The sequence below is a fragment of the Somniosus microcephalus genome, chromosome 7 (genome assembly GCF_052327205.1).
Source record: "Somniosus microcephalus isolate GS21.2 chromosome 7, FLI_Smic_1.0, whole genome shotgun sequence".
NCBI classification, from domain to species: Eukaryota; Metazoa; Chordata; class Chondrichthyes; order Squaliformes; family Somniosidae; genus Somniosus; species Somniosus microcephalus.
In genome coordinates, this window is record NC_140993.1 from 106,935,131 (window position 1) to 106,962,124 (window position 26,994).

At 46.1% G+C, this 26,994-nt stretch overlaps 1 protein-coding gene across 1 annotated transcript in view; it reads left to right on the forward strand.

The window, feature by feature from the left end:
• Positions 1 to 26,994, forward strand: part of trappc9 (trafficking protein particle complex subunit 9) — a 1,276,086-nt gene that overhangs the window by 45,391 nt on the left and 1,203,701 nt on the right. Inside the window, exon 6 of the mRNA XM_085993951.1 lies at positions 8,614 to 8,735. Coding sequence (XP_085850077.1) covers positions 8,614 to 8,735 — 122 coding nt within the window. The remainder of the gene's footprint in view (positions 1 to 8,613; positions 8,736 to 26,994) is intronic.

A 26,994-nucleotide genomic window follows, 5' to 3' on the forward strand; every position in this document is an offset into this window, starting at 1 on the left:
ATCCTAGGTGGGTGAGGCCTCCTGCTGAGAACCTCCCTCCCCATCCTCCCTCTGCGAGCAGCTTGTCTTTGCTGTCCCTGCTCCATCTCCCTGTCATGCTGCAGCGCGAGGGGAACTGCAAGTAGACCCCCCATGACTGGCTGCAAGTGGTGTAGTCAGCGGCCTTCCAGTAGAAGCCAATGCCTTCCCACTGTCCAGCAGCATTCCCTGCACACTTCAACAACTTTATAAATGTCTTCCACAAGCCAGTATTGATATAAACTCTGCAAGAGCCAGTACAAGAGGAAAAAATCAACTTGCTTGCACGGTGGATATATCCCTTTAAATTGTGCTCGTGGGGGTCCCTCGTGCAGCTGAACACACGTTCAGCTGTGCGTGTTTAGGCGAGGGAGTTGTTTGGAATGGAGTCGTCCAAAATGGCAGGTCGTGTGTGAATTCAGCATTGCATACTGACTTGCGTCGCGATCTGACTACTCTGCATATTGCTGACGCATGCACGTCCTGCCCGCGCTATCGCCCTCACCAAGATGGCGACCAGCACGGGCCACGGCGGAAGTGAGGCGGCTGCCATGTTTTTTCCCGAAACCGACCTTAACTACTGGCGCTAAGAAAATAAGAAGCAGGAGCAGGCCATACGGCCCTTCAAGCCTGCTAAGGTGCCGACTTTTGATGCTTTGATCTTGTATAAGTGGGAGGGTTGTATAGGTCAAAGTCTGTGGCGTGGAAGATGGCGTCATCACAGCAGCTGTGCTTGAGAAATTGGAGAAACTGATGGCGTCTTTATAGAAAGTAAGCTGGGACGAAGCGTATGCTGGGTAATTGTGTGAGTAGGTGGGTTTGCAAAGTCTGTGGATAGCCAAGAGTATTGGTGTTCAGGAAGGACACTGCAGGTAATAAAGCATATGGGATCCTGGGCTTTATAAATAAAGGCATAGAGTGCATAAGCTAGGAAGTTATGCTTAACCTATATAAAACACTAGTCCAGTCCCAGCTGGATTATTGGGTCCAATTCTGGGCATCTCACTTTAGGAAGGACGTGAAGGCTTTGGAGAGGGTACAGAAGAGATTTACTAGAATGCATCCAGGGATGAGGGATTACAGTTATGTGGATAGACGAGAGAAGCTGGGATTGTTCTCCTTGAAGCAGAGAAGGCTAAGAGGAGATTTGATAGAGGTTTTTTTTTTTTAAATCATGAAGGGATTAGATAGGGTTAATCAAGAGAAACTATTTCCAACAGTTGAAGGGTCGATAACCAGAGGGCACAGATTTAAGGTGATTGGCAAAAGAACCAGAGGCAACACGAGGAAAAACTTTTTTACGCAATGAATGGTTAGGATTTGGAATGCACTGCCTGATAGGGTGGTGGATACAGATTCAATTGTAGCCTTCAAAAGGGAATTGGATAAATACTTGAAGGAGAAAAAATTGCAGGGCTATGGGGAAGGAGTGGGGGAGTGGGATTAACTAGATTGCTCTTCGAAAGAGTCGGGCGCAGGCTCAATGGGCCGAATGGCCTCCTTCTGTGCTGTACTATTCTATAAAGATTCAGAAATGGATGATGTGAAGGTGAGTTATAGGTGAAAATTGGAAGCCTAGTTAATAAAAGTCTCAAGATTAGAACAAGAATAGGAAACTGCACCATCAGTCACTGATCTACTAGAAGAGGAGATGACTGAGGGGCATTGGATTAGCACAATATTTTACATCTACAAAAAGATGGGCAAAGCTGATATTCATAACGTGTTTCCCTAGCAACATCTTTGATGCGGAGGAAGTCAGTTTTATTCGTTTATGGGATGTGGGCGTCTCTGGCAAGGCCAGCATTTATTGCCCATCCTTAATTGCCCTTGAGAAGGTGGTGGTGAGCCACTGCCTTGAACCGCTGCTGTCTGTGTGGTGAAGGTATGCCCACAGTGCTGTTAGGTAGGGAGTTCCAGGATTTTGACCCAGCGACGATGAAGGATCGCCGACATACTTCTAAGTCAGGATGGTGTGTGACTTGGAGGTGGTGGTGTTCCCATGCGCCTGCTGCCCTTGTCCTTCTAGGTGGAAGAGGTCGCAGGTTTGGGAGGTGCTGCCGAAGAAGCTTTGGTGAGTTGCTGCAGTGCATCTTGTAGATGGTACACACTGCAGCCACGGTATGCCGGTGGTGGAGGGAGTGAATGTTTAAGGTGGTGGATGGGGTGCCAATCAAGTGGGCTACTTTGTCCTGGATGGTGTCGAGCTTCTTGTGGTGTTGGAGCTGCACTCATCCAGGCAAGTGGAGAATATTTCATCACATTCCTTAATTGTGCCTTGTAGATGGTGGAAAGGCTTTGGGGAGTCGGGAGGTGAGACACTCGCCGCAGAATACCTAGCCTCTGACCTGCTCTTGTTGCCACAGTATTTACGTGGCTGGTCCAGTTAAGTTTCTGGTCAATGGTAACCCCCAGGATATTGATGGTGGGGGATTCGGCGATGGTAATGCTGTTGAATGTCAAGGGGCGGTGCTTAGACTCTCGCTTGTTGGAGATGGTCATTGCCTGGCACTTCTGTGGCGCGAATGTTACCTGCCACTTATCAGCCCAAGGCTGAACGTCGTCCAGGTCTTGTTGCATGCGGGCATGGACTGCTTCATTATCTGAGGAGTTGTGAATGATGCTGAACACTGTGCAGTCATCAGGGAACATCTCCATTTCTGACCTTATGTTGGAGGGAAGGTCATTGATGAAGCAGCTGAAGATGGTTGGGCCTAGGACACTGTCCTGAGGAACTCCTGCAGCGATGTCCTGGGGCTGTGATGATTGACCATCAACCACCACAACCATCTTCCTTTGTGCTGGGTATGACTCCAGCCAGTGGAGCGTTTCCTTCCCGATTCCCATTGACTTCAGTTTTACTAGGGCTCCTTGATGCTACACTCAGACAAATGCTGCCTTGATGTCAAGGACAGTCACTCTCACCTCACTTCTGGAATTCAGCTCCTTTGTCCATGTTTGGACCAAGGCTGTAATGAGGTCGGGGGCCGAGTGGTCTTGGCGGAACCCAAACTGGGCATCAGTGAGCAGGTTATTGGTGATTAAGTGCTGCTTGACTGCACTGTCGATGACACCTTCCATCACTTTGCTGATGATTGAGAGTAGACTGATGGGGCGGTGATTGGCCGGATTGGATTTGTCCTTTTTGTGGACAGGACATACCTGGGCAGTTTTCCGCATTGTCGGATAGATGCCAGTGTTGTAGCTGTGCTGAAACAGCTTGGATAGAGGTGCGGCTAGTTCTGGAGCACAAGTCTTCAGCACGACAGCCGGGATGTTGTCGGGGCCCATAGCCTTTGCTGTATCCAGTGCGTCAGCCGTTTCTTAATATCACGTGGAGTGAATCGAATTGGCTGAAGACTGGCTTTGATGTGGACCTCAGGAGTAGGCCAATATGGATCATCCACTCGGCACTTCTGGCTGAAGTTGGTTGCAAATGCTTCAGCCTTGTCTTTTGCTCCGCCATCATTGAGGATGGGGATATTCATGGAGCCTCCTCCTCCTGTTTCTTGTTTAATGGTCCACCACCATTCACGATGGATGTGGCCGGACTGCAGAGCTTTGACCTGATCCGTTGATTGTGGGATTGCTTAGCCATGTCGATAGCATGTTGCTTCTGCTTTTTAGCATGCATGTAGTCCTGTGTTGTAGCTTCCCCCAGTTGGCACCTCATTTTTAGGTACACCTGGTGCTGCTCCTGGCATTCTCTTCTGCACTTCTTATTGAACCAACGTTGTTCCCCTGGCTTGATGGTAATGGTAGAGTGAGGGATATGCGGGGCCACGAGGTTACAGATTGTGGTGGAATACAATTCTGCTGCTGCTGATGGCCCGCACCGCCTCATGGATGCCCAGTTTTGAGCTGCTAGATCTGTGCTGAATCTATTCCATTTAGCACAGTGGCACACAACACGATGGAGGGTGTCCTCTGTGAAGACGGGACTTCGTCTCCACAATGATTGTGCGGTGGTCACTGCTACCAATACTGTCGTGAACAGATGCGTCTGCAACAGGTAGGTTGGTGAGTATGAGGTTAAGTAAGTTTTTTTTCCCTCGTGTTGGTTCTCTCGCCACCTGTCGCAGGCCCAGACTGGCAGCTATGTCCTTCAGGACTCGGTCAGTAGTGGTGTTACCGAGCCACTCTTGGTGATGGACGTTGAAGTCCCCCACCCAGTGCTACTCTCAGTGCTTCTTCCAAGTGGTGTTCAACGTGGCGGAGTACTGATTCATCAGCTGAGGGAGGGCGGTAGGTGGTAATCAGCAGGAGGTTTCCTTCCCCTTGCTTGACCTGAAGCCATGAGACTTTATGGGGCCCGGCGTCAATGTTGAGGACTGCTAGGGCCACTCCTTCGTGACTGCATACCACTGCCACCAGCCCTGGTGGGTCTGTCCTGCCAGTGGATCATGATGGAGGAGTTTGGGACATTGGCTGAAAGGGATGATTATGCCAGGTTTGAGTAGTCTGTGCGACCGCTCTCCCAATTTTGGCACAAGTCCCCAAGCGTTGGTGAGGAGGATGTTGCAGGGTCGACTGGGCTGGGTGTGCCATTCCCGAGGTCGCCCGTCCAGTTTCATTATTGTGTTTTGTAGCGGTTTGTTACATATAAGGAGTCACATAAGGTCAAGACAGCAGATTTCCTTCCCTAAAGGACATTATTGAACCAGATGGATGACATTCCGATAGTTTCATGGTCACCATTACTGCTACTAGCTTTTTATTCCAGATTTATTTAACTGAATTTAAATTCCCCAGCTGCCTTGGTGGGATTTGAACTCGCGTCTCTGGATTATTAGCCCAGTGACATTACCACTTTTATACCATCCCCAGTGCAGTCGTAAAAAAAAATGTTCAGGGTGAGAACAAGTTCAGCAAAGTGGAAGAGTGGCCTGAAGAGGGGGACTGGTTGGGCACTTATTCAAGAAAGAAATGGAGGCTGGAAGCCTGTCCTGAAGAAGAGTGGAGGTGTATAATATTGTGCATCCAAGGTAAAATAATTGGTGCTGTTGGAGAACCTGAAATTGACACAGCAGCCATTGGCAGAAGAGGAATCATGGATATAAGTAAGTACTGAACAAAGGGAGCAACCAGACAAGAGCATTCATGAACTCTGGTCACTGAACACTTGCCAGCCAGGAGTCCAGAGTACACTGCTGAGTGGTGGGTAGATCTGTTAACTGTTGCCAAATCATCCTTGGTACCTTCTTTTGAGGCATGCCACCATGTGAGCAAGTCCACAACAACAGAAAATGTCATTCAAGAAGACAGATGTTATCTTTTGAACACCCCCACTCCAATCCTTCAGACACTATGTGGAAGAAAGTAATTACCTGCTCCAGCAGCCCATTGACCATATCCATGCCAGTGTGAAATCTAGGAATACCCTGATGCACATTTACATGTTGATACCACATAATCTGTAATTGAACTGGGTTCATTTGGCAGAGCAGATTGACTCTCCGGTTGATCTGCTTGCCACACTGATGTACAAATGGTAACACTCCTCCATGCGGTAGTCATTTACAACTCCCTCTGGATTCTTTCCCTAGTGGTTTAGGGGCAGCAGTCATTTCTCCTGTGACTGAGTTGGTCCACTATGGTATGGGTCCTGCCAATGTTCAATTTTTTTTCATAACTCTTGTAAATAAGATTGCATATTTCCATTCTGTAATTATGGATGCTTATAGATGTGGATATTGTTTTACTTTCATCACTCTTTATCGTCACAAAATGCTCGTCTTGCTCAAAACTTATGGTAGGGTACAAACTGCAGGGATTTTTATTTTCCTACTCAACTGGTCATTTCAAGCTACTATCTGTTTTATATTATAGCTAGGTGTGCTGCATTTTACAGCATTATTTAACAATTAATTGGTGCATACATTTTTTATTGAAGTACTTTTTTCTCTGCAAACAAGGTTGAGGAGATGCAGGCCTCAACATTCCTGTTGTCATCGGAATGAACATTTTTACCTTTTCTGAGAAATTTCATAGCTCCTGAAAAGAGTGTAAATCGAACTTTAAAAGACCTGGTGGAAATTTTGTGCTGCCATTTTAACCCAAGACCAAATCCCTGGAAGAATTAAGAAAACTGAGTATTGTAAGGATTATTTAGATAAATAATTAGTGGTGCCCCAGGGATTAATTATAGTGAAAATTACCGCAGGAGCACCACTAGTCATTGCTCTCAAATACAAGAATATCCGAATCCTTTGCTTCCTACCACTTAACCTCATTGCGCGGACAGAAAATTGGTTGTCTCCAGTTTCATGTGCCTGAACTCTATGTACAGGAGACTTTGGTTTATCTGGAGGTTGTATGTCTGGAAACCTCGATCTACCGGCAGAAATCAGGAGCCGTTTTGTTAGGTTTTTTTTCTTCTCGTGGCTTTTTTTTCCAACAGTCAGGCTCTGGAAAGTCTCTCTGAAGCTGTTGCTAAGCTACAGAGACGCTTCCAAGGTACGGGCCGACTGTTTGAAGCTGTTGCTAAGCAACAGTGTTTGTTGTCAGATACGGAGATGAAAACCTCTATGCTTCAACATTAACGCTGGTATGTCCGGCAGTTTTGATAGATTGGCAACCGCTCGGTCCCGTCGGTGCCGGATATAACAGTTTCCTGTAATTCCAAATGCTCACGTACTCAATTGCCCATAATGAATTCTAGGAAATTTCCCACCACTGTCATTAAATTCACTGACACGTAGTTATTTGATTTGCCCCTTTCAAAAAAAAAAAAAAATATATATATATTTGTAACGGTTGTTGCTTTCCAAGCTTCTGGCATTGTTCCTGAATCAAGTAAGCTTTAGAATGTTATAACTCATTGATTCCCAGGTTCCTCACCTATTTAATACCCTTGGGTGCAAGCTCTTTGGGTCTGGAGATTTGGTTATCTAATGTAGAAGGTTTTAATACTATTAATTGTAATATTTTTCAACCTGATACACTAGATGTGACCCACCTGGGACCTTTTAAGATCACTGGCCTGAATCAGAAATGTAGAGGTAGAAGACGGCATTTGGTGTGTGCTATGGTTGAGTTGCAATGGATTTCAGTGGAACAAAACAGGGTAGAGGTTTGTGTTGCTGAGCTACGAATCAGCTATTTCTGTACAGCGATGAGAAAAAGATGTGTTGCAAACAATCTGAACCTTTTAAATTTATATGTGAAGTTAATTTGCTTCATGTTTGCTTCAATTTATCCCATGTCTGGTGCTTGTGTTTCAAATGATTAATTTGCTGAAGAAAAATGTTGGATGTTCTTTACTTGTAGGGTGACCAGAAGTGTCTGGGTGCAGTTGAAGATTTGGTATCGCTTTTACTCCAGCAACAGCCAAGAGTACGGACTATGTAACTCATTGATATCGGATCTTGGCCACTTAGTCACTGGAGATGGGCTTTGAGACTAGCCTTCATGATTTCCTCTTGAAGCAGGAAGAGTGAGGCTCAGCTTGAAAAGATAGACTTGCATTTATATAGCGCCCATCATGATCACTGGGCGTCCCATTGTGCTTTACATTCAATTAAGTACTTTTTGAAGTGTAGTGACTATTTTAATGTAGGAAACATGGCAACCAATTTGTGCACAGCAAGCTCCCACAAACAGCAATGTGAACATGACCAGACAATCTTTTTTAGTAACGTTGATTGAGGGATAAATATTGGCTAGGACACTGGGGATAACTTCCCCTGCTCTTCTTCGAAATAGTGCCATGTGATCTTTTACGTCCACATGAGAGCAGACGGGGTTTAACGTCTCATCCAAAAGATGGCACCTCTGACAGTACAGCATTCCCTAGATGTGTGTGCACAGTACTGTGGTCAGAAAGGCACTCAACTGCATGATTTATCAATTCCCTGCTTCTGGCCTTTTCTAGGTCATGGAGGCCATTAGGAGCTGGGACTGGCCTCACAAACTCCACTGCCTCCAAACCAGCATTATGCCTGCTCCAGAGAGTCTCTGTAGGCTGTGCATTTGTATGGTTCTGTCTCTTAACTGAGAGAGTTGTGTTTCTTGGCTGGGCAGGGCCTAAAGTCTCTTCTGACTAATGTATGGATAGAGCACATGTGCAGCATATGACAATTGGAGTCAGTTATGCATGATTTCTGCTTATATCTGAGGAGATACTAGGTATTGTGGGGCCCTGTTTCTGTTGACCTGCTTTTCTTAACCCCCAAAGCTGAAGAGGACCCAACAACAAGTGGAGACGCTGCAACACCCCACTTTCCACCCATACATGTCTGAGCCATGCATGATCCCAACCTACATAATTTTGCTCAATTTGAGCCTTGTGGCAAGGAAGACCTTGACACTTGCAATGCAGGGATAGTGTAGAGGAGGTATAATTACCCAAATGTTTTACGATGCTGTCCAAGTTTATAGACTAGAAGGTAGCCATTTGGGCCATCATGACTGTTTTTGGTCTTTCTGTCTGCGTATCTAAATGAATTGTGACTGGTAATGGCTCTTGTTTAATGTAAATTTTGCTGAACTCAATGACTCTTTAATTTTGTTAAGTGGCTTGGGAACATAGTGAGATTTCTACACAAGATTTTCACACTTTTAAATGCATATTTTGTGCTTTTTCTAAACCTCTAGGTGCATTAACAACAAATGGCATCAGTGCAGATACTAGTACTGAGATTGGAAGGGCGAAGAACTGTTTGAGTCCGGAGGATATTATTGACAAATATAAGGAAGCCATTTCTTACTTTGGGAAGGTAATCCTGAAATAATGCACTGTAGAGTTATAGTATATGTGACTTTTTTTAATATTGAAACTTGTTTTTTTTAAGTTGGAAGATGAGCATTGCATTAGAAAAAGTTGAGGGTAAAATATTAGAGACATTTAGCCAAACTTTAATGCAAAATAATTCACAGTTCATTTCAGCCATCTTTTACATACCATAGAGATTTGGCAAAGCTTGATTTGGTTTTGGGGAAACGATATGTAAAGCTTGATTTATACATATTTGAGCAGATAAATCAATATTGGACCATAATTTGTGGCCCCTACGGGTGTGTACGAGGTGCGCACGCGCCCGTAGGGGCCGCACAAGTTCCGGGTTTAGGCCTGCGCTGCGCATGTGCTAAAACCCGGAACTTGCGATCTGTCAGGAATTTTCTTGACTGATCATCCGCATCCCCAGGAAAAGGGTATGGAAGGGGTTTTACTGTGTGGGTGTCTTGGGTTCGTCAGTTATGCCTCTGACTACCCCCTTTTGAGCGGTCGAATTGCTCGCCCCTTTTGAGTTCTGACCACCGGACTTATTTGCAGGTAGCGATATAGAAAACGAGTAGACCAGTGGTTTGGTGCAAAGAAAAAAACCAAGATTTTATTACCAGAGAACGATTTTATACAAAGGATAATATGGATGCAGTACACTTACACTTAACAGGGATGGGAAATAAACGGCACATCGAGGGAAAATGACTAAAATGACAATTTTAGCAATCCCCTTAACTCCCACCCTCTAAACCTCGCTAGGCTATTTTATGAGGGGTCAGAATTCCATGCTCACCAGTCCGAGTCGTTTAAACAGACGAGAATCTTGCTTCTTTGCCCTGCTGCCTTTCGATGCCACGTGGTTTCAATGCTGCACAGGGTACCGTCCAGGTGAAAATACCCCAGTAATAAAATAGTCTCTGGCAGGGTATTTCACCTCTCGGGATGGGCTCTTCTTCGTAGGTCCTCTTCCTGGGGTGGTGGCAGGCAGGGTGTGGGAGGGGGGAGAGGGAGAGAGAGAGAGAGAGAGAGCATGGCTTCCTGAGGGGCTATATTTATTCTCCCCTCGGTAGCCCTTATCTCACACACTAAATCAGCTCATCCTTTGTATGATTAGGGTGAGCTCGTTTAAATGTTTAAAAATGTTTATAAAAATGACCTGTAGAGTGATAGTTGTTACGTCTAAAGTAGCCTCGAAACGCTAGCTGTTAAAGACAAGTTGTGAATTGCTCCCATTCAGGCTTAATGTCTCTGATGAGCGGTTCCCGATTTAAAATGCAGAGCGCCTAATGGCTTGATGGAGCCCATTCCCACTTGAGGACTGGAATGTTAGTCTTTTGTCCATTTCATCAGTCTTTACAAAATCCTTGATTAGTTTAAAACTTAAACTCCTTGACCTGCTTACTTTGCAAAACCTTTGTTTTAAAATCGCATTTGGCCTGGTCACGAGGTTTACCGCAGCCATTTTGGGTGCCCTGGTTTTAAAATCAGTCCAACCAGGGTCTCTTTTAATTAAATAATCTTCAGGGGGTGGGGGGGAACTGCCTGAATTTTGCGAAACTTACAGGTATCTGCGGGTGGAGAGTTGGGCTATTTGCCAACTTCTGCCCAGTGAATATCCGTGAAATTCTTATGCCTGGTAAAAGCAGGCATAAGGCCTGCTTTTACCAGCGTAAGAGTTTTTTTTAAAAAACAGAAAAATAAAATTTTATCAATTTATACATTCAAAAACTTGTAACAAAAAAGTGTCAAAAACACACCCGTAGGGGCCACAAATTATGGTCCAATATTGATTTATCTGCTCAAAGGCAAGTTTATTTTTAGCCCCTTTAAAAAATAAAATTTGATTTTAAGTATTTAATTAAATGCCATTTTTATTAATTTTAAATGTGATTTAAAACAAATTTATTTGATGTCTAGTTGTATTTTTTGGGGTATTCCCATTCGTGCTAAATATATATTACATGTGATCATTAAGTTCATTTAAAGTATTTTGCTTGCTGCAAAGGTGAGAGACAGGAATGCCACCGTTTCTGTAGAATGACCCTATTGGGGTTTCCATACATACAAAATCCCCATAAGTATGAATGGGGATTCGCTTCTGTCATTCGTTGGTCCGGCCCACGTGATCCCAGGGGCGCTTGCGAACTCCGTGGATCCCGAGGCCCCAGGCACGCGGGCATTTTATTTGCGGATCAGAGGCATTTTCCCACGGGAAGCCTCCGACTGCAAATTCAGGGCCATTGTATTAAAAACTGCATCAATATACAGATGTTCATAGAATGTTGCATACAAACATACAAAATTGATGGGCTGGAAAAGACCAGCTGGTTCATCTAGCCTACTCCACACCTCACGATGGCTGTAGCATTGTGATTAGACACCTTTCTCTCCTTTTATTGCCTACGTTGCATTTAGATGTGGTCAGTTTACTTGTTGCTTTATTCAATGGCCTGGAATTTGCCATCGGCAGCAAAGAAAAGGCCTTCGTCGCTGGCCCCATAGTAAGATTCGCACAAAGATCTCGCGATCTCTGTCGCAGTTGGAGTTTTCTGATGTGTAATTAAAATCAACGGTGTTTATTGGGGATAGCCTAGTGTGAGCTGTTGCAACGTCAACAAGCTGTCTAAGCAGCCAATCAAAACAGAGTTCTCACGGACAGCGAACAAGGAAGTGGGTAAGCTCTTAAAATTCTAACATTTTAAAAAATGTTAGAGAACAAAACAAAGATTGGGGCTCTCACATGGGGAAAAGGCAAACGTGAAATCAAGATGAATGAACAAACTTTTTTTTTAAAGCATTTTTTTTGAAGTTTCTTAAAAATTTAAATTATTAAAAGGGTTAAATTTGACATTGCACAAAATTAAAATTCGTTTTTCAGGGCCATAACATTTGTTTAACAGTCAATACGCCTAATCCCTTGGGGTCTAACTTTTTTAGTGTGGAATTTAACAGCATAATTACTGCAGAAGAGCCAAAGTGTTCATCGGTTTCCCTGATTTAAACAATAACGCTGATTTGCCGGCTCTGTGGGGGGGGGTGGGTGTGAGGGGAGGGTTATGGGGGTGGTGGTGGTGCACAGCGCAGCCTGTGTTGGAGCAGTGAATGACAGACTGCAACTTCAGGATTCCGCATGTGCCAAATCCTGAAGTTGTGGTCAGTTTCAAAGGCGGAATGACAGCGAACGCTGCTGGTTCACCGTCATCCGGACTGCAAATTTCGGGCCATAGATTGAATTCAACCAAGTCTATCTTATAGATTTAGCCATGGTGATGAATAAGTGAGCTGCAACTTGAACATAATGCAGATGTGATGAGCTGATTTTAATTTGAGGCGCACAACGGCTGGTCGGTGGGCAAAGAGTGCCTGCTGCACATCCGTTGTTACCACTGTGAAGCACGTATCTCATTAACATGCAGACTGTGATCTGCTGGTGCCAAAGTCGTGCCTTGAGGCAGCTTGCCAGCTGGAAAAGGCAGGAAATCCACAGGATTGAGCCGGCAGGGAAATTGTGAAGGTGGCGATAGGGTGAATAGCTTCACACAGGCCTGCAGCTGGCTGGAGTTTTCTTTTGTGGACACAGGAGGAGCACTCTTGCTCTTTCAGGCACCACAAAAATGGAAGTTTAAAAAAGAACAACTTTGGCTGTTTATTTGAGCAGCGTCTAGTGGTCCCTTCAAGGATTTGCATATTAAAAGTGGCTTCCTGTCTGAAACTGGTGGCGCTCTGGCCGCCCATTTCAGGACCCCAACCAAGATGGCAGAGGCTGGAGCACCAAAGTAAATGGGGCAGTTGCCATTTTCGGATCAGTACCGCCCATTTACGTCAGACAGAGGCACTTAAAATTGACCCCCATGTGTGAGCTCACTTGTAATGCCTTTATTATTGGGATTTAAATTAATCGGTTTGCTTTGAAGCCCTGTTCTGCACTCTGGAATAGCCTTTTCAGATGTAAAAGAAAGTGGCTCCTGATGTAAATTGATAATTGGTTGTTAATACTATTCAGAATCTTAGAATGAAACATTCAAAATAAAAATGTGATTTAAAACTAGTTCACTATGTAGTAGCTTACAAATTATAGCAAACATCTAAGGCATTCTAGAGATGTTTTAAGTTACCACAGAAACAACTTCAACAAAAGCAAAATACTGTGGATGCTGGAAATCTGAAATAAAAACAAAATGCTGGAAATACTCAGCTGATCAGGCAGCATCTGTGGAGAGAGAAACAGAGTTAATGTTTCAGGTTCATGACTCATCAGAACTGGAAAAAGCTGGCGATGGAACAGGTTTTTAAGCAAGTGTAGGGGAGGCAAGAACAAAAGGGAAGGTCTGTGATAGGATGGAAGGCAGGAGAGATTAAGAGACAAAAGGGATGATGGTGCAAGGCAAAAGGAGATGGTAATGGGACAAGTTAAGAAACAAAAGATGACTCTAGATGAAGTGTAAATGGTAATGGCAGAATGATCGACAGCTGCCATGTGAGAGAGAAAAAAAACAGGGGCAGAGGTTATGGTTTGAAATTGTTGAACTTGATGTTGAGTCCAGAAGGCTGTAAAGTGCCTAATCAAAAGATGAGGTGCTGTTCTTCGAGCGCACATTGGGCTTCATTGGAACAGTGTAAGCGGCCGAGAACAGAGGGGTCAGAGTGGGAGTGGAGCGGAGAATTAAAGTGACAGGCGACCGGAAGCTCGGGGTCACCCTTAAGGACTTGAACGGAGGTGTTCCGCAAAGCTGTCACCCAATCTACGTTTGGTCTCCCCGATGTAGAGGAGACCGCATTGTGAGCAGCGAATGCAGTGTACTAAATTGCAAGAAGTACAAGCAAATCACTGTTTCACCTGGAAGGAGTGTTTGGGGCCCTTGACCGTGGGAAGGGAGAAGGTAAAAGGGCATGTGTTGCATCTCCTACGCTTGCACGTGAAGGTACCGGGGGAAGGGGTGTTGGGGGTGATAGAGGAGTAGACATGGGTGTCGTGGAGGGAGCGGTCCCTTCGGAATGCTGAAAGAGGAGGTGAGGGGAAGATGTGTTTGGTGGCGGGATCACGCTGGAGGTGGCGGAAAATGGCGGAGGATGATCTGTTGAATGTGGAGGCTGGTGGGGTGAAAGGTGAGGACAAGGGGAACCCTATCATGGTTCCGGGAGGGAGGGGAAGGGGTGAGAGTAGAAGTGCGGGAAATAGAACAGACATAGCCAAGGGCCGTGTCGACCACAGTAGAGGGAAATCCTCAGCTGAGGAAAAAGGAAGACGTGTCGGAAGCACTGGTATGGAAGGTGGCATCGTCAGAGCAGATGCGGCGGAGACGGAGAAACTAGGAGAATGGAATAGAGTCCTTACAGGAAGTGAGGTGGGAGGAAGTGTAGTCAAGGTAGCTGTGGGAGTCAATGGGCTTCTAGTGAATGTTTGTCAATAACCTATCCCCAGAGATGGAGACAGAGAAGTTGAGGAAGGGAATCGAAGAGTCGGAGATGGACCATGTGAAGGTGAGGGAAGGGTGGAAATTGGAAGCAAAGTGAATTAAATTTTCCAGTTCAGGGCGAGAGCAGGAAACTGTACCGATAGTCATCAATGTACTGGAAAAAGAGGTGAGGGAGGGGACCCGAGTAGGACTGGAATAAAGGATGTTCCACATATCCCACAAAAAGGCAGGCATAGCTAGGACCCGTGGGTGTTCCCATAGCAACACCTTTAATTTGGAGGAAGTGAGTGGAGTCAAAGGAGAAGTTGTTTAATGTGAGAACAAGTTCAGCCAGGCGAAGGAGGGTGGTGGTGGAAGGGCCTCTGTTCAAGGAAGAAGCGGAGTGCCCTCAGGCCATCCTGGAGGGGGATGGAGGTGTAGAGGGATTGGACGTCCATAGTGAAAAGGAGACGGTTGGGGCCAGGAAACTGGAAACTGTTAAAGTGGCGGAGGGCGTCGGAAGAGTCGCGAATGTAGGTGGGAAGAGACTGGACAAGGAGAAAGAATAGAGTCGAGATAGGAAGAGATAAGTTCCGTGGGGCAAGAACAGGCTGAAACGATGGGTCTATCAGGGCAGTCCTGTTTGTGGATCTTGGGAAGGAGATAGAAGCGGGCTGTGTGGGGTTGGGTAACTGAGGTTGGCGGCCGTGGAGGGAAGAACTCCAGAGGAGATGAAGTTAGTGATCGTCTTGGAAACGGTGGCTTGATGTTTGGTAGTGGGGTTGTAATGAAATCTGTTTGTCTTGCCTGTATTCGTTTTGCACTCATGTATATTACCCTCCCCCACATGGTGTATAGTTTCACTTCCTCTTTCCTGACTAACCTGGAAGGTTCCAGGTCTTGGCTCTTGGCTCCGCCCCTGACTTCTCTTACTTAAAGATCTCAGGATCTGTATGACTCATTCCTGTGAGCCAGTCGGTGTGTTGAGATGTTAGCTCTGATCTTAGTGATTAAAAGCCAACTTGTTAAAGTCTATAACTTCTAGTTTTGTGGTTATTGAAGGCACATCAGGGGTCATGGTCCAGGGGGAGGTCGGAGGAGGTGTCGGAAAGTTGGTGTTAAGCCTCCACTAGAAACTACTTGCCTGGTACTCCAGCTGGCAGATTTTACTGGCCCAGGTCATGTGTCTAAAACTATCACCAATGTGTCCTTTTAATTGACCCAACCGATAGGTGTGCTGAGTAGAATAAGCAAATTGTCTGTTCTATCTCACCTGGGATAGTGTGCTAAACCTTGCATTTGATTTAGTGACCTGGCTGATTAAGAAAACGTCGGTAGATACAGTCATGGTGGATTGATTCACATGGCAGGGAGCTTTGGGAGGCAGCTGTCTGGTTGGTAAGCATTTTGAAACATACGTCACATGGTCTGCAATATTACTAGGGATTTTATTGTCAAAGGGAAAACTAATATGATTTATATCATGTCTGTGATCACCGGCAGAGGGGATAGCCTTCTGAACTAGTACTATTTCTTTCTAGTCACCATTTCCAGAGTAGAGTCATAGGGCCTGATTTTGTGGTTTGTGTGGGAAATGGTCGGATTCCCCCGAATGTGGGGTTCTGACCCACAAAAAAATGGGTCAGCCAGCTGCACGCAATTTTCCCTCAATTGGCCAATTAATTTCCAGCGTGTGGGCAGCCTTGCTAGTTGTCCATTTCCAGTCAGGAAGCCCCACAGTATGATGTCATCATTCATGGTGCTTTCAAGGTCCACAGCAAGCATTGCTTCCTCTGTTGGCTTCCAAACGAACCATACAGGATGGCAGAGGAGCCTTCAGCAGCTGTGGCCAGTGCCAGACCCCGAGCTGCCTCCAAATTCGACGAAGCTTCACTGCAGGCATTATTGGATGGGGTTAGGGCCCACAGGGAGGTCCTCTTCCCTAGGTCAGGCAGGAAGAGGCCTCCCACTGAGACCAAGGCTGCATGGATGCAGGTGTCAGCAGATGTCAACTCGAATGTGCATGTAACCTTGGCATCACATCTCTAACTCCTTCCTCTACTCCCCCACAGGACCATCCAGAGCCCCCGTCCCCCACTGTGGAGGAGGAAGAGGCTGTGCTGCCAGACTCCTCGGAGGAAGCTCCAACCTCTGAGGGCGCAGCGTCAGCAGAAGTAAGCGCACCCAGCACCAGCGCAGACACTCACGCTTCGGGGGGACCTTCGGGACATAGAGTAGTGTTGTCACCTGGTGTTTCACAGCTCACAAGTGAGCCTCAGCAGATTCTGGAGACAGGGACAGCAGTGGAGAGTCCCCATCGGAGGGCGCAGGACTCTGCCAGCTCAGCTCAGCTGCGCTGCATGTCGACCCTCTGCCTCTGGGTCCATCCGCAAGAGAAGAGGTGATGGATCTCCATGCACAGATGCAGGAGTCTCTGGCAGGTTTTGTCTCTAGGATCGCTGCGAGTGTGGAGCGAATGGAGGAGTCCATAGCGACCATGAGCAGAGCCTTTGTGGAGTCATTGGCGCAGGAACGCATCACCATGGAAAGGTTGGCAACCTCCATGGAGGAGATAACTCGCCAGGGTATGGAAAACATGGTGAGTGCTCATAAGAGAATGACATCTCTTGAGCGTTGGCCATCTATTGAACAGAGAAACCAGACCTTCATGGAAGTCCTTTTGAGTAGGACTGCCAGTGCAGATACGGGTCCCCATGGCCCCCTAAAGTGCAGCAAGGTGCTCTCAAGCCACTTCCAAGCGCTGGCCCCTTCTGGCCTGTGCAGCTTCAGGTGAGTGAGCAGCAGCCTGGTGCTCATCCTGCTGTTCCTGGTTCTGCTGCTGCCGCCTCTGCTGCTGGAGATCCTCTAATGGCAAGAAGGGAAGGAAAAAAAGGCGTCCCATGCTTCTGGTAGATGCATACAATGCTCTCCGTTTAAATCGCAGGTTTCCCGAATGACCTACAGCTGAGAGCAAGCAAGCCGGCAAGCTTCACGCCAGGTTTCATCAGCGGGGTTCCCCGCAGGTGTGTTTAGCGTGGGGAACCCCTGAAAATCGCAAGTGCACCCTAAAATGGCATTAAACATGCCAATAATTGGTGATTAGGGTCCCGACGGCCAGTCCTGCCAGCGGCGGGCTGGACTGAATCGGCTCGTGGAGAAACGGTGGTCCGAAAGTCGGGGGAGGCGGGGGGGGGGGGGGGGCGGTCGCGACCCCCTTTTTCGGCCGACGCCTGGCAGAAAATCGGGGCCATAGAGTTTTACAGCACAGAAAGAGGCCCTTCGACTCATGAAGCCCTGTCTATTCTATTCCCATTTTCCAGCACTTGGTCCGTAGCCTTGTATGCTATGACATTTCAGGTGCTCATCTAAATGCTTCTTGAATGTTGTGAGGGTTCCTGCCTCTACCACCCTTTCAGGCAGTGAGTTCCAGATTCCAACCACCCTCTGGGTGAAAAAGTTTTTCCTCAAATCCCCTCTAAACCTCCTGCCTCTTACCATGAAACTATGCCCCTTGGTTATCGACCCCTCTACTAAGGGGAAAAGTTCCTTTTTATCTACCCTACCTATGCCTCTCATAATTTTGTACACCTCAATCAGGTCCCCTCTCAGCCTTCTCTGCTTGAAGGAAAAAACCCCAGCCTGTCCAGTGTCTCTCCATAGCTGAAACGCTCCAGCCCAGGTAACATCCTGGTGAATCTCCTCTGCACCCTCTCCAATGCAATCACATCCTTCCTATAGTGTGGCGACCAGAACTGCACACAGTATTCCAGCTGTGGCCTAACTAGCGTTTTGTACAGCTCCAACATAACCTCCCTGCTCTTGCCTTCATTAGCCGAGGCATAGAATATAAGTATTCCATATGCCTTCTTAACCACCTTATCTACCTGTCCTGCTGCCTTCAGGGATCTATGTACATGCACACCAAGGTCCCCCTGATCCTCTGTCCTTCCTAGGATCCTGCCATTCATTGTGTATTCCCTTGCCTTGTTCGTCCTCCCAAAATGCATCACCTCACACTTTTCAGGGTTAAATTCCATTTGCCACTGTTTTTGCCCATCTAACCAACCCGTCTATATCGTCCTGTAGCCTGAGGCTTCCCTCCTCGCTATTTACTATCCCACCAATTTTCGTGTCATCTGCGAACTTACTGATCATACCTCCTACATTCATATCTAAATCATCAATGTACACTACAAACAGCAAAGGACCCAGCACTGATCTCTGCGGCACACCACTGGACACAGGCTTCCAGTCACAAAAACAACCTTTGACCGTCACCCTCTGCCTCCTGCCACTAAGCCAATTTTGGATCCAATGTGCCAAATTGCCCTGGATCCCATGGGCTCTTACCTTCTTGACCAGTCTCCCATGCGGGACTTTGTCAAAAGCCTTACTGAAGTCCAAGCTTAACTTGCTTGTCATTAGAAAAGACATCATGTGTGAAATGGCAAAATGATCCTGCTGTTACAAAACAGTATATCCTCTGACTTAGAGCTGCAGGGAGAAAACTTAGTTATACACCTCCCATCTAAATACTACTTGCTCTTGCTCACTGTTCTGGGGATAAGCTCCCTGGAAAATTTTGAAGTTAAGAATTACAAAAATGATAACGGCCTTGGAGTGGGAAGGGGAGAATCCAGTTGTTGCGGTCCACATTGGATCCAACGACATAGGTAGAACTAGGAATGTGGTTCTGCTGAAAGAGTTTGGGCCCAAATTAAAAAGCAGAACCTCAAAAGTAATCATTTCTGGATTGTTACCTGAGCCATGTGCCAATTGGCATAGGGATAAACAGATTAGAAGGTTAAATGCATGGCTGAAAGAGTGGTGTGGGAGGCAGGGGTTTTGCTTCATGGGCCACTGGCACCAGTACTGGTGAAGGAGGGAGCTGTTCCGTTGGGACGGGCTCCACTTAAACCAGGCTGGAACCAGTGTCCTGGTGAATCGAATAACTAGGGCAGTAGGCAGGGCTTTAAACTAATGAAGTGGGGGGTGAGGGGTTGGGAGGATTCAGGAAAGATTTAATTTAAAAGCAGCAAGAGAAATTCAAGGTTCTGGAGCAGAGTTTTGGGTAAAAATAAGCAGAGTGGTTTAGGAAGGGATAGAGAGTAACAAAGATAATAGGGCATCAGGGAAAAATAGAAAAAAGTCAAAACTAAAGGCACTATATCTGAATGCATGAAGCATTCGCAGCAAAATAGATGAATTAATTAGCACAGATACAAATTAATAGTTTTGATCTAATAGCCAGTATGGAGACGTGGTTGCAAAGTGACCAAGTAGTTGGGAACTAAATATTCCAGGATACTTTTATAAGGGATAGGCAAAATGGAAAAGGAGGAGGGGTAGCCCTGATAATAAAGGATGGGATAAAGACAGTAGAGAGAAAGGATCTTGGCTCCGAAAATCAAATAGAATCAGTTTGGGTGGAGCCAAGAAACAGCAAGGGGCAGAAAACATTGGTGGCAGCTGTTTATAGGCCCCCAAACAGTAGTTGTGATATAGGGCAGAGTATAAATCAGCAAATTAGAGGCGCATGTAACAAGGGTAATACAGTAATCATGGGGGACTTTAATCTACATATAGACTAGGCAAACCAAATTTGCAGTAATCGTGTGGAGGACAAATTCATGGAATGTATGCAAGATAGTTTCCTAGATCAGTATGTTGAGGAACCAACTAGGGAACAGGCTATTTTAGATCTAGTATTGGGCAATGAGAAAGGGTTAATTAATAACCTTGTAGTAAAGGGGCCTTTAGGGAAGAGTGACCATAATATGATGGAATTTTATATTGAGTTTGAAAGTGATTTAGTTAAGTCCGAAACGAGCGTCTTGAATCTAAATAAAGCAAACTACGTAGGTATGAGGGGCGAGTTGGCTAAGGTAGATTGGGAAACTACATTAAAAGGTATGACGGTAAACAAGCAATGGGTAGCATTTCAAGAATTAATACATAATTTACCACAAATATGGGTGAGTCTGAGTGAGTGGACTACCTGCGAGGGAGACGGTTGGCAAGCAACATAACGAAGGAGTGGCATCAGAATTCAAAGGTGTCGCTGGCACAAGTGAGCTGAGAGGTGAGTATAGGGTGAGTATTTGTGGTAAGGATTTTTTTGTTCAGTTCTGAGTATATTTCTGCCAAGTAGTTTATAACCTATCTAATAGAGGGAAGTGCTGTTTGGTGGGGAGCTGTTGAGTATTAAGTTTTTTTTAAAGTTTATTTCTGCTAAATTGCCTCCATAGTCTGGTAAATAGAGGCATGGCAGGGCAGCTCAGTCCTGTGATTTGCACATCCTGTGCCATGTGGGAAATCCTGGACGCTTCTTGCGGCCTGGACAACCACGTGTGCAGGAAATTTCGCCAACTGCAGCAACTCGAGCTCCGGGTTTTGGAGCTCGAGTGGCAGCTGGAGTCACGACATTGCATCCGTGCGGCTGAGGAATACTTGGAAAGCACGTTTCTAGAAGTGGTCATCCTGCAGCCTCGGAATGTGCAGGCAGAGAGGGAATGGGTGACCACCAGACAAAGGAGGAGGACCAGGCAGGTAGTGCAGGAATCCCCAGAGTGCACCTCGCTCGCTAACCAGTTCACAGTTCTGGAAACTGGTGGGGATGACGGCTCCTCTGGGGAGAGCAGCCAGAGCCAAGGCCACGGCACCAAGGGTGGCTCAGCTGCATAGTGGGGGAGGAAGAAGAGTGGAAGAGCAGTAGTGATAGGGGATTCATTGGTTAGAGAAACAGATAGGTGTTTCTGTGGATGCAGACGTGACTCCAGGATGGTATGTTGCCTCCCTGGTGCCAGGGTCAAGGATGTCACTGAGCGGCTGCAGGGCACTCTGAGGGGGGAGGGTGAACAGCCAGAGGTCATTGCCCATATCAGTACCAACGACATAGGCAGAAAGAGTGATGCGGTCCTGCAGGCAGCCTATAGGGAGCTAGGAAAGAGATTAAAAAGCAGGACCTCAAAGATAGTAATCTCCGGATTACTCCCGGTGCCACGTGCTAGTGTGTACAGGAATAGGAGGATAGAACAGATGAATGTGTGGCTGGAGGGATGGTGCAGGAGGGAAGGCTTTAGATTCCTGAGGCATTGGGACCATTTCTGGGGAAGGTGGGACCTGTACAAGCTGGACGGGTTACATCTCAATAGAGCCGGGACCAATATTCTCGTGGGGAGGGTGTAAATTAGCTTGGCAGGGGGATGGGCACCAGCATATCGGAGCAGAAAAGAGGAATAAGGTGCATAAAAGAGTGAGTGAGTTGCATAGTACTAGAGAAGAAAGTAGTACTAGAGGCGGAAGTAGTACCATATTAGATAGGAGCAGACTAAGAAAGACTACGAAAAATTCAAAAATGGGTTCAGATTGCATGTACGTCAACGCACAAAGTATGGTGAATCAGGTTGGTGAGCTACAAGCACAATTAGCCGTGTGGCAATATGGGCCAAGAAATTTGGGTCGGGGGCTTCCGTGGGTGTAAGCCCCCGACCTGCACTTATCTAGCGCGCCGGCCGTTGTGCTGTGGGCACCTGTGGAATTCCGATCCGGGCCTGGTCCAGCTGCCGGTGCGCAGTGCTTGGGTATCCCAGGGGCGCAGTTATTTTGATGCGGCCCCTGGGATCACGTGGGCCATGGGGAGCCAATCAGAGCAGGGAATGCCCCATTCATAAGATTCAGGAAGAGCTGTCAAAACTTATAAATACTACGACCCCAAAACATCACTAAATCTTCAAATAATTTTTTTTTTAAATCACATTTTTTAAATAAACTATAAATTACATGAAATAACTTTTAAACAATAATTTAAATTTTTGAAAAAAATAATTTTGTTTTCTAACGGGGCTAAAAATAAACTTACCTTGCTTAAAGTATTTAAAAATAATAAACCTGTGGAAAAAAATGTTTTAATTTTAATTAATTCATCACTTACCTTGTAAAAAGCAGCCTTACGTTTGCTTTTTAAATGTGTAACTTCTGGAGACTTACCCTCCCGGGAAAACCTGCAAAAAAAACTGAAGTTCGATGCGCACGCGCAGCCTCTCCCGCGCACGCGTTTGACGTCTGAACCCCTGCTTTCAGGGGAATGGAAGTGCCGGTTTCCCGCGCATGCGCAGTGCATACAAGAAAGCGGCACTTCCATTGGGCCTACGGGTGAGTACCCCGTGCATACTCGCCCGTGGAGATCTGAATTTCTGGGCCATGATGTTGTGGCAATAACGGAAACATGACTTAAAAGCGATGAGGACTGGGCACTTAACATTCAAGGGTACAAGATGTTCAGAAAAGATAGGGAAGGAAAAAAGGGAGGTGGGGTGGCAGTGCTGATTAAGACATTGTAGTGTTGGAAAGGGAGGATGTTCTTGAGGGGACAAGGATAGAATCCATTTGGTAAGAGTTGAGGAGCAAAAAGGGTATGATCACGCTATTGGGGGTATTCTACAGGCCTCCAAATAGTGAGAGGGAGGTAGAGGAGCAAATCTGCAGGGAAATCTCAGAGCTATACAAGAGCGATAGAGTGGTGATATTGGGGGACTTTAATTACCCAAATATCGATTAGGATAATGCTAGGGGAAAGGAGGGGGAGGAATTTCTGAAATCTGTTCAGGAGAATTTCCTTGACCAGTGTACTCTTGGCCCAACTAGGAAGGAGGCATTGCTGGATCTAGTGCTGGGGAATGAGGTGGGCCAGGTCAACCAAGTGTCTTTGGTATGAGTGATCATCGTATCATAAGGTTTAGATTAGCAATGGAGAGGAGCAAGGAACAATCTAGAGTGGAACTTCTAAACTGGAATAGGGCTAACTTCAATGGGACACGAAAGGATCTAGCCAGGATAAAATGGAACCAAAGACTGACAGGGAAAAACTAACGGAACAATGGGTGATCTTTAAGGAGCAGATGTTCCAAGTACAGGCAAGGTACATTCCAACAAGGAGGGGTAAGGGAACCAAAGCAAGGACTCCTTGGATTGCAAGGAAGATAGAGAAGATGATGAAACAAAAAAAGAGGGTGTACGATGAATGTCAGGTGAATTCTTCAAGGGAAAACCAGACCAAATACCATAAGTTGAGAGGGGAAATGAAGATGAAAATAAGATTGGCAAAGAGAGAATATGAGAGTAGCATGGCGGTTAACATAAAAGGGAACCCAAAAATCTTCTACCGGCATGTAAGCGGGTAGTAAGAGACGGGTTGGGGCCTTTAAGGGACAAAGAAGGTGATATATGCTTAGAGGCGCAGGGCAAGGCTAGAATACTCAATGAGTACTTTGTACCCGTGTTTACTAAGGAGGTGGATACTGACAAAATATCGGTAGAAGCAATGGAAGGGGTGAAAATTGATTAACAGGATGTACTAGAAAGGCTGGGTATGCTTAGAGTGGATAAGTCGCCTGGTCCAGATGGCTTACATCCCAGGTTGCTAAGGGAATTGGGGGAGGAGATAGTGGCAGGGCTTGCCATAATTTTCGAATCTTCCCTAGATGCGGGCGAGGTGCCTGAGGATTGGAAAGTGGCAAATGTGACGCCATTGTTCAAGAAAGGGTGTAAGGACAATCCTAGTAACTACAGGCTGGTCAGTTTAACATCAGTGGTGGGTAAAGTTTTTGCAACAATAATCAAGGAAAAAATTAATAGGCACTTGGAGAGGTTTAAGCTAATTAAGGAGAGCCAACACGGATTTGTAAAAGGCAGATCGTGTTTGACTAATGTAATTGAATTTTTTGTTGAAGTAACAGAGGATTGATGAAGGGAATGCAATGGATGTTATCTACATGGATTTTAGGAAGGCGTTTGACAAAGTACCACATAGAAGGCTGCTTAACCAAATTGAGGCTCATGGAATAGGTGGGTCAGTGGCAGCTTGGATAAGGAATTGGCTTAAGGACAGAACAGCGAGTTGTGGTAAATGGCTGTTTTTCAGCCTGGAGGATGGTACACAGTGGTGTTCCCCAAGGGTCATTGCTGGTGCCACTGCTTTTTTTTGATAAATGACCTGGATATTGGAATACAGAGTAGAATTTCTAAGTTTGCCGATGACAACAAACTTGGGGGTGTGGCAAACAGTGATGATACCAATCGACTGCAACAGGACATAGAAAGGCTAGCAGAATGGGCAAACAAGTGGCAGATGGAATTTAGTACAGAGAAGAGAGAAGTGAGAGGTGATGCATTTTGGCAGAAGGAACAGGGAGAGGCAATATATACTTAATGGCACAGTTTTAAAGAGTGTGCAGGGACAGAGGGACCTTGCAGTTAATGTGCGTAGGTCCCTGAAGGTGGTGGCACATATTGAGAGTGGTTAGCAAAGCAGATGGGATCTTGGGCTTCATAAATAGAGGTACAGGTAGACTATCCTTTATCCGAACTTCCGAAAACCTCTAAAAACCGAAAGTTTTTTTGTTCAGCGTAAGTCGTGCGCACGACAGGACCAGAGTGGCGCACGACTTACGCTGAGCAGGGCAGAGGGTCACAGAGTTCCCTCCTGGGTAGGAGATTGCAGGCCGAGCCGGGCAGTGTGAACCCAACAATACAGCGGCTGGTCCGACAGCTGCAGCAGCCCGTCCGATATTCCTTCCCCACCCCCCCCACCCCCGACCTGACCCGCGGCCCGTCCGATATTCTTTTCTCCCCCACCCCCCCCCACCCCGCCCTGACCCCCGACCCGCCCGATATTCTTTTCTCCCGACTCGAACCGCGGCCCGTCCGATATTCTTTTCTCCCCCCTGACCACCCCCCCGACCCCGACCTGGACCGCAGCCCGTCCGATATTCTTTTCTCCCCCCCCCCCCCCCCCCCCCCCGACCTGATTTGCGGGCCAGCTTAGTCAGCCGATATCCGGCTTTCCAGAGAAGCAGGAAGGGGAATGAGACACGGAACAGTTGCAAGAGGTAGCCTGAACTCTTAAAATTTATATTAAATACAAATTTCCCAGTCTTATAATAATACCTTCTGAAAACCGAAACTCCGCTGGTCCCAAGGCTTTCGGATAAGGGATAGTGTACCTGTATTGAGTACAAAAGTAGAGAAGTTCTGCTGCTGAACCTTTATTAAAGCGCTGGTTAGGCCGCAACTGGAGTATTGCGTCCATTTCTAGTCACCACACTTTAGGATGGATGTGAAGGCACTTGAGAGGGTGCAGAGGAGATTTACCAGAATGGTTCTGGGGCTGGGGGATTTTAGCTACAAGGACAAGTTGGAGAAGCTGGATTTGTTTTCATTAGAGCAAAGGAGGTTGAGGGGTGATTTGATAGAGGTGTACAAGATTATGACTGGTTTGGATAGGCTAGGTGGGGAAAGGCTGTTCCCATTAGTTGATGGTACAAGGACTAGGGGACACAGATTTAAGGTTCTGGCCAAGCGATAGAGGGGGCATGTGAGGAAAAACTTTTTTACGCAGCGAGTGGTGAGGACCTGGAAGTCTCTGCCGATGGAAGTGGTGAAAGCGGCGATACGCTATGTTTTCAAGAGGAGACTGGATAGGCACTTGAGGGAAATAAACTTGCAGGGCTTTGGGGATAGAGCGGGGAATGGGACTAACTGGATTGCTCTACAGAGAGCCGTCACAGACTCGATGGGCCGAATGGCCTCCTCCTGTGCAGTTATGACTCTGACTCCGAGTCTTTGAAATATACATTCCTTTAAGGCACAAAATTCCCACAGGAGAAGTGGTCCAACCGTGGCTAACAAGTGAAGTTAAAGATAGTGTTAGATTAATGGAAGAGGCTTATAATGTTACCAAAAAGAGTAGTAAGCTTGAGGATTGGGAGGATTTTAGAATTCAACAAAGGAGGACTGAGAAATTGATGAGGAAAGATAAAAGAATGAGAGTAAATTAGCAAGAGACATAAAAATAGATTGTAAACATTTTCTATAGGTATGTAAATTGGAAGAAATTAGCGAAAGTAAACGTGGGCCCATTCGAGGCAGAGAGGGGTGAAATTATAATGGGCAATAAGGAAATGGCAGAGACATTAAACAAATACTTTATCTGTCTTCACGGTAGAAGACACAAAAAACATTCCGGAAATAATGGGGTACCAAGGGTCTAGTGAGAATGAGGAACTTGAAATGAGTGCAAGTAAAGACATAGTATTGGAGACATTAGTGGGATTAAGTGGCGACAAATCCCCTGGACCTGATGACCTGCATCCTAGGGTTTTAAAAGCGGCAGCTGCAGCTGCAGAGATAGTGGATGCACTGGTATTAATCTTCCAGAATTCCCTAAATTCTAGAACAGTTCCCAAGGATTGGAAGGTAGTGAACATTACCCCGCTATTTAAGAAAAGAGGAAGAGAAAAAATGAGGAAATATCGGCCAGTTAGCCTGACATCAGTAGTAGGCAAAATGCTAAAATCTATTATTAGGGATGTGGTAAGAGGGTACTTAGAAAATCGTAATATGATTAGGCAGAGTCAACATGGTTTTATGAAAGGGAAATTGTGTTTGACAAATCTGTTACATTTTTGAAGATTTAACGACAGGAAACTTCGCAATATCCGGCACCGACTGGACCGGCGTGATGCCGATCTATGAAAACTTCCGGACAGACCAACGCTAATGTTGAAGGATACGGAGGTTTTCATCTCCGTATCTGACAACAAACACTGTTGCTTAGCAACAGCTTGTAAACAGTCGGCCCGTACCTTGGAAGCGTCTCTGTAGCTTAGCAACAGCTTCAGAGAGGCTTTCCAGAGACTGACTGTTTTATAAAAAAATAAAAAAATAAAAATGCTAGAAGGAAAAAAAAAGAAAAAAAACCGAACAAAACGGCTGCTGATTTCTGCCGTTAGATCGAGGTTTCCGGACATACAACTTCCGGATAAACCAAAGTTTCCTGTAGTAGGATGGATAAGG